At 38.8% G+C, this 12,763-nt stretch overlaps 1 protein-coding gene across 1 annotated transcript in view; it reads right to left on the bottom strand.

The window, feature by feature from the left end:
- Window positions 1-3,460: 3,460 nt before the first annotated feature.
- Window positions 3,461-12,763, bottom strand: part of PLCH2 (phospholipase C eta 2) — a 45,580-nt gene continuing 36,277 nt past the window's right edge. The window contains exons 18-19 of the mRNA XM_085307183.1: window positions 9,989-10,328; window positions 3,461-5,363 (exon numbers count right to left, since the gene is read on the bottom strand). Of these exons, the coding sequence (XP_085163309.1) occupies window positions 3,613-5,363; window positions 9,989-10,328 (2,091 nt within the window). The 3' untranslated portion in view covers window positions 3,461-3,612. The remainder of the gene's footprint in view (window positions 5,364-9,988; window positions 10,329-12,763) is intronic.

Below are 12,763 nucleotides of genomic sequence, written 5' to 3'. Positions count from 1 at the left end.
AATCTTCACATTTGTAAATCAAATGGTGTAAGATCGGAAATAGAGTAAAATTATTGATCATATCATTCTTCAGACAAAAGTAACACTTTAAAATACCTCAGTAAGTTTTTACTCAATTACTGACCTTCTTGGAAGAACATTGATTTCAGCTGCCCTTGTTGCTCCTTTCTACGAACTCCTMCTGTAGTGGCATTTGCCATATGTTTTCTTCATATCTGCAGCAAGGCTCTTGTTCTGTTGCATGATATCCTGAATGGAGCACAACAAACCAATGCTTGTGCAGTGCTTGCAAGTGCTTCTGGCCTAAATTTGGATGTCTCCTTCTCATGGATCCCTGAGTACTGTTCTACAGGAGTACAGTTATGCTAAACATTTGCAGCTGCTACCTGGCAACAAGTGATTCCTGCAAAGTGAGTCACTAGCTTAGCAGTTAGCATGCACTGACCATTATGGCTTTACCCCTGAGCTTGCACGTTAGTTGTATTTGGATGCAGTCTCAGGTGGGAGGGAGGAGGATCTGTTTTTTCACGTTGGCTATCAGTGTACGGATGGTACAGAAGATTTTCAAGAGAATTAGAGAGGCATTTATAAAATGAAAATCCTTGCTGCTAGGAGCCTTGACTACCACTTCTGTTACTGATAATCTTCATTGTTCTCCTTACCCTTTTAGACAACACTCTGCATGCTGATCACATCTGAATAAGCGATGTCCCTCTTCCCACAACACGACTGGATGAATGAAGAGCRGAACTGCTTATTAAACTTCTGCAACCTGACAGTGTAGGCACCATAAAATAAATTCCATTCAGTGAATGAACGGACACATCATTAAAGGTCTCATGTGGTGAAACAAAACAAGTTACCAAGGCAGTTTAACTTGTAAGCAGGAAGACAAAATTCATGTGTWCCATAGTGAGTTAAGTCCATACACAGTTCTTAGAAAATGCGAACATAGATAAATGTCAAGTGCTGCGTGACACTGCCTTCTGTGAGGTGCATTAATTTAATGAGTACTGCTAAATCAGTTGAAAATTTACCTGATTATGAAAGTCAGCCTTTTCAAAAGAGACAAATAAGCCTTTTAAATATTTATCAGCCCTTTWACAGACTAATCTGACACACAAAGCTTAAAATAAGCCCCTAACTTTCTAAAGTTGTCAAGTGGCATGTGCTTTCTAGCTTTAGGGATAAAAAAAAAAAAAAAGCTGCAACACCTGCAGCCCCAAACAGAAGTGTTACAGACTGATTTTGTGATTAGAGAATGTTAATGAAATTTTATTTGTGTTAGACACAATGCAAGACTCATCTTGGCAGATCACACATTCTGCTTTGTTGATCTACCTTTTTTACTTCAGAGATTCCAAAAATACTGCAGGGTTACTTGAACACATGTTCCATACCATATTTTCCACAAACCTCAAGAGCCTCTCATAAAAATTATGAAAATAAGCAGTGGAGATCAGAGTCAGAATGGAAAATTGAACAGTACTTTTAGACAAAATACATTAAGTATCATTTTAAAAGATTTAATCAGAAAAATTAAGGCCTACTCCAATCTCCTTTGCTATACCAGGATCAATCACTAGCTATAATTAGCCTGATACTTTGATATTTCAGAGAGGACATGCCTGGGGCCAAATGATACTAACATGAGRAGCCAAGAATGCCTTTCACAGTCCACAAGTAAGCTTTCCAGGTGAGAGTATACACACTTCACTCACTGTGCACTCCGCTGGGACGGGAAAAGAAGAAATCGTATTTTTGAATTAGGTAAGTCGATCAAATTTTTGCTGCAGTATTTTCAGCAAGACTTTAAACAATCTCAGTTGTGAATTAGGGCTATCTTACTYGGAAAAGCGTAGAGTTTACCTTTGTCTTGTTCTCTAGAACATTCACTGCATTGGCTGTAACAGAACAGATSAGGCATTTGTTCTGTTACTAATTTTATGGATCCTCCAAGAAGTTTCATCTAGAGCTGTCACTGGCGCCGCCGAACAAAGGTACCACTTCAGAGCTATCCATGTGCAGTGCATCACATGACAGTAGCATGCCAGCCTCTACTGATGTTTTGGTGGACCTGCGAAACTTGAGCAGAATCTGAAATGGCTGCTCCTCTGAAAAAGTGAGAAATTAAATGCTACCCACTAAGGAAATTTTAAAACAAGAAGGGATAGAATTAACCATGTTTGCATATCACAAACTTCTAGACAGCTTGAAATGTGTTATGTTACAGCTAAACAGTCAACAGCTGGAAGGATAAATATGTTTATTTTAGCAGTGTCAGGTGGTTTTTACAGATTTATAGGTTTTGCACTATACACAGAAGAATTATTATAAATGAAAGCAAAATATCCTCTCAGAAGGGACTTTATGCATCCTGAAAATAAAATTAAACTTCTCTTTCTCTTTAAAATTCATCGTAGTAAACATTCTTCTCCATCATTGACAAAATGTCCATCTATAATAAATGACATAATAATTCTGGAAGCAGGGGAATCAAAAAATAAAAAGGTAAATAACGGGGAGGAAAAATTATTATTTTGTTTATGTTGATACTTAATTCTAAATATCTTCATCTAAAATATTTAAATATATCTTTTTAAAAACATATCATTGAAAATTTTGTATGGCAGTGCAATACAGAAAAAGTACAATTTATCCAAAAGGTGCTCTGTACAGCAGCTTTGTTAAAATACCATAAAGAAGGGGTGGTTCTGTTTTAAAGGAAACACTAGCATACTTTTCAGCCATTTTGGAGTTGAAGTCAGCAGATATTTCCTGTCTGTTTTATTAATTTCCTTCTCTCTCTTGGCTCCTTTCCACAGATTAGGTTTTGAAAAAAGGAACACTCACAGTTTATTTTAAATGCCTGTACGTGCATATATATGGGCTGATATATACATGCATACACGTACACACATATATATGTATATTTATAAATATAAAAAAACTCAGTTAAAAAAATGGTTTTGGAACACAGTGGRAGCTTTCTTACTCAAGTGAGGCAGTGCAGAATCTCACTGAAATAGACAGGTCCAAGATAGAAGATGGACTTTATTTACCTTCATTTATATATTATTAATTCAGGAAACAATTACACAGCAATTGCACTGTCTCCCAAAGAGGACACTCTCAGATGCCTCACATTCTTCCAAAAAATAAAATATAACAGGGGACATGATTTTAACTCCAGCAAAATTTACCTTAGTTGTTGTTAACATCAAAGATGTTTACCTACTATGGGACTCAATCACTGAAATTAGTAAAGAACATGAGTTTTTCACAGCATAAATTGCAAGTGCAAAGCAGTGGTCACAGACAAAGCAGGCCAGATTGGAGGCTGGAAAAAATGTAATAATAAGAAAAAAGATGTCAGATCATTAAGACTGTAAAAACAGAAGCCTTTGATTTCATTTGGTTGTTCTAATTCCACAAACTATTGACAAGTCTAAAACATTTGTCTATTCTTTTGCAGTCATGATCTCAAGTACCTTTACTCTCAAGGGAGGACCAGGAAGCATTATGTCATATGAGGACATTCTGTGCCTCTTAGGTCACTACATTTTGTCTTGACAGGAATGTAAACATCACCTTACTTAGTGCTTCCCAGAATTACAATTTCAGCATAAAAAAGACCTCTGTGTCAGTGTTATAATCAGTCTGGTTCTTAGGCTGGGATGTAAACACAGTAGGACAAGCTATGTCCATACAAACTCCTTTTACAACACTGCAGGCTCCCTCTGGATTTCCTCTTTCCTCAATGGGACTCCCACTGAGCTGGCCTAGGCTTTGCAACCGCTGTCTCTCCTGAGCTTGTTTGGCTCTGTTGGCAATGTACCGTACCCTACTCTGACTCCGAGATGAAGACCTGCGAAGGAGTCCCAGGCTCTCCCCTTCCTCCTCAGATTCAGATGGATCAAGACTGGTGGGGGAAGTGATATCATTTTCTTGCTGAAAGGCTGTCAGCTTCTTTAGCTGCTCAGTCAACTCATCCTGGGATTTGACTGAGGGTCTCAGACCTGAGGAGCGGCGCTGCTCCCGCATTGATCGAGTGACAAAACTCTTGCTGATGCTCCGGTATTTGCTTTCAAAAGTGCACACGATATCATCAGAGGTAAGGTCTCCAAGACTTTTGGATTTTGCCTGGTTATTTCCAACTTTATCTTGTGCTTTGGATTTGAGAGAAGATTGTCTGAGACTTTCCATGTATAGCCTGCTCCAGGTATGCCTTCTAGGGATGGATGACAATGCATCTTGAGAAGTCCTGGCAAGAGGCCGGGGGCACAGTTCATCCACAGGCAGCTGGCCAGATCTCAGATTAGGATTGGATTTGCTCTTGATCACCACTGGCATCTTGTTACCTGATGCTGTAGCAGATCGTGGGCGCATACCCTTTCTAACAGCAAGCGGCTCAAAATTTTCAGGATGGATGCCAAGATCTGGAAGGCTTTTGCGAGCTAGATTGGGTAGAGAGAGATCTATCACAGTGTCATTGGAGGACATGCTGGAAGAGGAAGACATGCTGTCACGGTGATTGCTACAATCTAGCTTGCTCCAGATCCGGTCATTAACAGTAGCATCAAAATATACTTCTGCTGCTGGAGACAGGCTATTTGGATTTTTTATTAAGGCAGAGGAGTCTGACATCTTGTGACCTGCGCTCTTTGACTTCTTTACTAGCAAATAAGAGCTGGTTTGAGAAACAGAAACAGCTGGAGCCTGTGCAGCCTGGGCTTTCTGGAAAGCACCTGGAGGCAAAGCTAGCTGTGTGCTGTTAATCACATTGTTATGCTGCAGAGTGTCAGCTGCTGCACCAAGCTTTTGGCCTTTGGATTCAGTGATGCTTTCCACATTTGTTAATACCTGACCAGGTTGGTCATTTTGCTTCTGGCAGATCTCAGCAGCTTGGTCAGCAGTCTTACCCACTGCCACTACCAGCCAGGCTTGTTGAGGATGATGCACTGCTAAACTAAACTGATCTTCAGCATTACTGTATGCCTGTGTCCAACCATATTCCTGTCTGAGACATCCTGCCATACTTGTTCTCTCATTCTCTTGGACTAATACACCTCTGTCAGCTGCTGCTGTGGTTACCTGCACTTGGTCTTCTGCAGCCACATTTGTTCTTTGTTCTTTAGTGTGTAGAAGTTCTTCAGGCTGATTGGATGGGCTGCTTTCTTCTAATTGAGATTCAGTGGAACGATCAGATACAGACCCTTCTTCAGAATCACTCTTCGGAGCAATGGGTTGAGGGAAGATGATGCTGGCATGTTGGTTTTCATTGGCAATATTGGGCTCTTCAGTGATAGTTTCTAGGCTACATAAAGAAGTGACTGACCTTTGTATTAAGAACTGGCAGACACCTAATTAGGAGATACGAAGGAGAGAAGAAAAAGAAACAAACAAGAAAAAYAGAGATATAAAGTTAATCAGTTATTACCAAATGCAGTTTAACTGATGATTTATTCTTTACATAGTATCCTCTTGTTTTTAAAGTAGCAGTGGAAATATCAGGAATGTTTTTTTAAATAATTTTTACGATTTCAAACGCCAGTTCAGGCAGTAAGAATTTCTGCTCATTCAGTTTGAGCTATCCAACAGCCTTGTTTCTTTTGAAAAAATCTCAATCCATGCTTACTAGCAACATAATTTTCTTGACTGTGCATATTCAAAGAATGGTACCAGTCAATTTCTTAGTATCCTTGCACCCCTTACCAGTGCTATTTTTCCTCTACCATCCACCATCACATGAATTGCTCTACTCCTTCCTTCATTCAAAAATGGCAGCATATCAGATCATTATCAAAACATGTATAATCAGAACATCACTGCTCAACAAACACATGTGATTCCAATTATCAATTACACRGAAGAGAAGTAGCACAGGACTTCTGAAGTGGATTACAAGTAAAATGATTTGTATATGTATTATGTGCTGTAATCAATGTGTCTCAATGTGCCTTTTTAAAACTTTTAATAGAGTAACTTTATTTTCTTAAAAAAGTTTGTTATTTATCTTTCAAAAACCATACAGAGATACACACTCCATGAATGCCAGGCTGGCAGTATTTTCCTGAAGAGTCAATACAGCTGCCAAAAGGACACTCCAGCTGCAATGTTTATACCATGTACCCTAAGACACAAAGCAATCATGCCAGAAGGACTACTTTCCACATCTCTAAACCAAAATGCAAACATGCTTCAAGAACTAGCAAAGCAACACAAAGAATTCAGACAAAAGGCCTCAAGAAATAGGAGCAGATAATTATAAGAAGCCAGGAAACAACAAACAAAAAGGCATACAGGCAACAAGGTGCTTGAATCAGTGACACTCCATAGACAGTTACCTTTTACTTGCTTGTCCTTTCAGTTCTTAACTAGAGAGAGAGAGTGTGCATGTAGAATAATAGGACAGAACAGAGGAAAAATTCCAGTTAATGTAGGGAAGGCAGGTGCACATAACAGGATAAATTAAAGGGTAGGGAGGGAAGGGAAATGGACAAATAGTCACACATTTCTTGTAGGATCCTAGGAATTTATGTATTTATTTAACCTAACAGAGCACCCAACGGAATCCATAGAAGGATATTAAGTCCATTTATTTTGTCGTAGAATTAGAAAAATGAAAGACTTTTTTTCTAATTTTCAATAAAATCTTAACATTAGTTTGAAAATACCAATGCCTTTGTTCTCTCTTGCCATACAGAAATTGCTATAAAAGCTACAATTCCAGCTGCTCACAAATAAATTGTCTGAAATATATCCATCATTACTGGAGTTCACAAGGCATCACTGCAGCATAAAGCTGCACCGCTCAAACAAGACAAAACAGACATCCCACGGAAGAGATGGCACATTCATAAGTCACACCAGGCACAGATGTACCTGTTTCCCTTGAAGAGATGCTCACTATAGAAATTGACAGTCCACATTCACCTAGAGCATTTGTAAGTACGGTAAGACTAGCCTGGTGACTTACTGCATGAAAGCAAAAGCTTTACCTAGATGAATAAATCAGAATCAGTCTTACTGACTACTAAAAGGATTAAGAATCCAAAATACTGTCACTTCCTCTTTTCTAGCTCCTTTTCTCTCAGGTAAAATTCTTCCTCCCCTGAATTTAATGAGAAATCTTCCACAGACTGTACTGYTTCAAAATCAAATACTCCTCTGTTTTCGTTTGTTTTCCTGGGTGAGTATCTGCTTGCATAACCCCACAGCTGTAATAATGGAGAAGCAATACACGGAAGAAGTTATCCTCCTCTTCTCCACATACCTTTTCTAATGCCACGGACATTCATTTACATTACAACATTATGCTGAAAGCATACTCGGCCTTGCCTTTCACCACCTGTATTTCCAATCCTGTCAGAAAGCCTAAAAATGGTGAAGGCTATTTAGTGGCCTATATTCCATCAGCTGGAGTGTTAAATGAGAAGAAAGTATCTTGATTGCTGAAGTCATGTGTGCATATAAGCAAAGTCCACCATTCACATAATAGCAGCCTTTTCAATACCTTCATGAGTACCTGGAGGAGTCCAGAGCTGATCAGACTACTAAACTCTCCTTGTTCCCATCCAGACCAGGTAATCAGTAAAGACTAAGGCACACTTACAAGACAAAATACTGGAAGCTGCAATGCTGTTGCCATAAAGGAGACAAACTAGAGGCTACAGTTTTCTCTTCTCATCATTCTGGCACTTTCTTTCAATGGAATGCTAATTATGAAATGCATCCAGATTAGGCTAACACTATTGGTTTCCTTGGTGTCTTGGCCTAAGGCACTAAAATAGCAGGTGGATGGGGAAAGCATGCTGTTTGAGCAAACACAGTGTTTGTCACTGGCATCATCAGTATCCAGTCCAAGTGATTGTTTCACTATTTTTAAGGTTTGCTGATTCCACGCTTGAGAAGTCAGATGGATTTAATCAAATTTCAAGCATATCACAATATTTATTTAGTGACTTAGAGTGCTGGCAGGGGACCTGGCACAAATAATGGGAAAAGACTCCATATGCCACAATACTCAGAGTTTATGAAAAGCCTAATGCCAACAATCTAAGCACAGGAAGAGTTTTGCTGCTTTGGTTAATTTCAAGTCATGGGAAYTGGCAAAAGTCTTCCTCCTCTTCTCCTTACCCTGGTGTTTTCCTGAAAGCTCTAAGCCGATACTGGGAAAAGGATGTTAGAAAAGAGGTTTAAAAAGTGAAATAAAGAGGAATTGCAGACATTCAGTAATACTGAATTTATTCAATAAGTAGAATGTTTTAAACTGAGCAGTCAGAATCAACTACTAAAAARGGGATTATATCTTCAGAAGCACCAAAGTGACCTGAGTGCTTCTGAAAATGTAGCCATCATTGTCCAAATTCCTTCAATGGCTGAAGGGAGGAGGGGAATCTGAAGAGAAGCTATTWCAGTCATAGACAAAAGCTGTATTTCTTTATTCCCTCTTGACTATAAACCAGAGAAAATGTAGTCAAATGCAACATCCCTCTTGCCTCCCAAATCAGGAATAAAACTAGCTAGGTTACTTATTAGAATATATACTTTTATCTCCTCTGTCCAACATGTAAGTTTCAAATATTATAAAAAGGACTAGCTATAAGAAGTTCTTATTTTCCTATTTGCAAACATACAGTTCATGAGTAAAGATACAATCACATGATCCAGGTGACCACATGCATAGTCCTAGCTTGAAACAACTGTAAAATGGAATGTTTTCGCTTAAGCAGCCTTCCTTTAAATGGACAAATATTACTTTGCAGTTGGGAAATGCTAACAGTGTGCATAGCTTGGCTGATGTCAAGTAACATCAGGTTGCATACCAGGCTTGATTTAGAGTATGTAACTGTGCCCTCAGGTCACAGKCAAATCACAATGCATGACTAGGGATATGGTTTTCTCACATTCAATCTCTACTTAACGCTCTGGTTTGGATCTTAAAATTTACTTAGTATCATACCATATTCATTAAAAAAACAAGGAAACACAAAAACTTCCACAAACAATCCAAACATTCATGGACTATTGACAGTTTTACTACTGGAGCTGGCTGGCTAGGCGTGGAAAGGACTGATCTAAACTAGACACATCTAGAAAACATATGTTTAGGCACAAATGTTTTTCTTTCACTGCCGGGAGAGAAAAAAAAAAAAAAAGCTCTTGACACCAAAACAACACACAGAAGCTTCTAAGGAGAGATGACATGAAAGGGAGGCAATGATGCAATCTAAGGTGGAGAAGGGTGAAGAAAGTCTGTCCTTACCAGTAAAGAATATAGGGGATTTACTTCGAATTTCCTCCAATTTTTGAACGAACAAGGCATTCATTTCCCGTTGAAGGGTGCCAACTTGCCTTCGAGAAGTTTCAGACCAGCGCTTGGGGAATTCTGGGCTTCCAAGGCTTTCTAGACTGCTGGAATTGGAGGATATGGAGCCACTGCTGGCTGCAACCAAGTTCACAGTGCTTCCATACTTTCCACCTGATTGGCAYTGCCACCGCTGCCGGGAATGAGCCTTCATTCCATGACATTTGGATTCAGCAATTTTCTTCCCTGAGGTCACCAAWGATTGGCTGCCCAGTATTAGGTCACCGGCAGTTCCAGAGCTGCTGCAAGACTGCAAATCTGACTGTGGTCTTGGCTGATCTTTAATACCCCAGTTTTTTAGTTCTAACCTCTGTTCTCCAGTTATACTGCTATACTGATCATGGTGAAGTATATCTTTAGCAATAGGCCTGGTAGGATGTTCACTCCACTTGCACTCTAGATCTGGGCTTTCTTTGGAACCAATCATGCATTTCATGCAATTGGTGGCCACTCCAATCCTACCAGAGCCGTTGATGGTGCAGCGTGCAAAGATACTCTGCTTCGCACTCTGGTGCTCCTGAAGACGGACCCTGTTGGACCTCTGTATGGGTTCACTGAAAGCAGCACCCCCTTGAACACAACTTTGGCTTTTACCTTTGCTACAACAATGGGTCTTACCTTTCAACCCTTTGCCATGTACCTCCCCATTGGCACCATCTCTGGAAGCTGGTGATAGACAAGCATGTTCTGGCATTTGCTCAAAGCGAGGCTGTGAGGTTTCTTCCACTTCACGGTCTTCACTGGCCCCTTCAGAACTATTATCTTTGGTTTCAAAAGCAATTTCTGGAAACCCTTTCTTGTTCTTCTTCTGACTTTTGGTGGGTGCACTTGCTGTGCGTCTCAAGATGTGGCCACTAAAAGAATGTTTGCGATGGAGCTGACCAGCAGCATGACTGTCCAGAGATGCCTGTTTTGGATTTCTGAGAAACAGGCCTTTTAGACCCAATGTTTGTTTGACCTGGAAAATAATTTTAAAAAGTCCTTAATATAAAATGCAAGCCTCTTCCTTTGGGCAAKACGTACATACACTCACAAAGGGTTCTCCTGCCATATTCCTACCATCAGCAAGAGAACTAAACCAAAAATAGGATAGAATTAAAAAAGGGGGGGGGGAACAGTAACAACAATTTCGCAAAATTCACATATGTTTTTTGCTGAACTATGGTTTTAGAACTATAGTTTTAGATAAATTTTCCCCCAGGCTTATTCCTGTATTTGTCATCTTTTTCTTATTAGCACAAAACTACTTGAAAAGGGAAATGTTTCASTCTATAAGGATCTAATTCTAAAAGGCAAACAGTTTTTTGAAGTGTGCTAAAAGCAACAAAGCTTGAGCTATTCATAAAGATGCTGATTTCAGACTCTCGCAACTACCGTTCAAGTAAGTTCTTTTTAGCAATAGAGCTTTTTTTTGTTCGTTTGTTTTTAAAAGACACAAAGCCATGTGAGGTATGGGTCAATTTTCCAACACAATCCTGCCCCAACTGTTTCTTCATATGAATACATAGCAGAACCCAGAGGAGGCATGGGAAATCAACTCACAACCAGAATCCAAGGATAAGTGGAGACTTACAGATTTGTTGCAAACTTAAGTCTTTTCTTTAAAGAATATAAACTACTTGGAAATGAACATAAATCTACTACTGAAGCAAATCTCTAGAAAGTGAGTATTTATGTAACGGTTGCAGTCCCTGTTAAGAGGCAAGTCTCCTGGACTCTGACAGTACTCATCTAGAATAATGATACTTCTCCACAGGGCAATTTGGAATAGTTAAAATAGGTCTGAAGGGATTGCCATTGACTATATAAGCAGAATACAGAGACAAACTTTCTAATCTAGGCATTTAAAGCACTCACATTTAAAGTAGGTGGTGTAAATGATCCCTAAGAATGGCCACAGAGGAATTGGTGCAACCTAGCTACTGCATTGTGAACTCATATTCTAGCAAATTATGCTCTACTAGGAAATCCTGAATGAGGCTTATGTGTTTAAATCTTACCATAATACAAATAACACTACAAATACTGCTACTCAATGTTATCTTAAACTGTCACTACATGTTTTCAATAAAGTAAGTCACTTGAAATTTCGGAGACTCAGACACATTAGAATCGGGCCAAATAGAATTGCTGAAGAATTAAATAAAATTATAAACAGAGCTGAATTCTCTGGCTTGTGCAGAAAGTTTTAGTTGTACAGAGCTGGGCATCAGATACCATCAAATCTAATCTTTTCTATCTCTTAAACTGGAGATAGTGACTAGCACTCACACTTTGCACAATAAATTTGTAGCATACACCAAAGGGCCCAGCTCTGGAACAAAATAGAACCCTCAGTGCAAATGAGGGGAAGAAACTGAAACCACCYGTGCCCTCCCTGCCACTGAAAGCTATAGATATGGAGGCAGTTTGGAAAAGATATTTTAAAATCATTTTGCTTTCACCTGTCATGCAATATGAATTTTAAAAGACAGTGGCCTTTTAAGCTAAAGAATATTCTTGACTTAAACAAGACAGATGACAAATGTGATGTTCAAATGGAGTTTTACATTCTTTAGGAATTGTTGGGGAATACACAGTGGACATAAGAGTACCATATTTTGTTTTTCAGTATAAAGGTGATCGGCACTTCAATTGAATGAGCACTATCATAAATAGCAGTTTAATTGTATACATGACAAATGATCTCTAAACATTTCTCTTTCTACCTGTGTGATTACATTTTARTCATTTCCTAAACTTGATCACATCCAACACTTATCCAAAGACCATCATGTACGTTTTCATCACAGAAGAATCACATCATTAACAAGCAAAGTTAGTCAGGATGATAACACAGTACTTTAGGTACTGAAGTATATACTTACTGAAGTATTAAATACACAGAGTTACTGTCAGGAGTTTCCCACCATCATACAGTTTTTTAACACTTCAGTGAAACTGAGTTTCATCATTCCTGTAAACATTCCAGGTATACTTGCCAACTTTTAAAGTAATAAGCTGTTGTATAATAAAGAATACGCTTGTTTTACTTTGAGTGTAGAGCCTCACATACATATGTTGCATAAAGCAGAGAAACAGGTGTTCCCCATCTGATCTGCTTCTCCTCCTTTATTCCCTTTATGTCTCAATTAGATCAGACTCTCTTTAGCAGCTGTAGTTCTCTTCCCTATCTTGAGCACAATGAATGAATAAAATACTCTCCAAAGCATACAACCTTGTGACTGAAATACATTTTAAGAAATGCATGATAAATTTGATCAACATCAGTGCTTGTTGACATCCTGTTGTCTGTTCAGTTCTTTCACACTGTGATGTCATGTGTGAGGTCACATTTCTTCAGTGTCAAATAATGGCAAAGAAATGTCTCATTTAAATTACAGTGTTTTATTT

Source organism: Rhea americana, unplaced genomic scaffold (assembly GCF_003343005.1).
Source record: "Rhea americana isolate MKP2758 unplaced genomic scaffold, rheAme1 scaffold_254, whole genome shotgun sequence".
NCBI classification, from domain to species: Eukaryota; Metazoa; Chordata; class Aves; order Rheiformes; family Rheidae; genus Rhea; species Rhea americana.
This window is presented reverse-complemented; position numbering and strand designations above follow the sequence as displayed.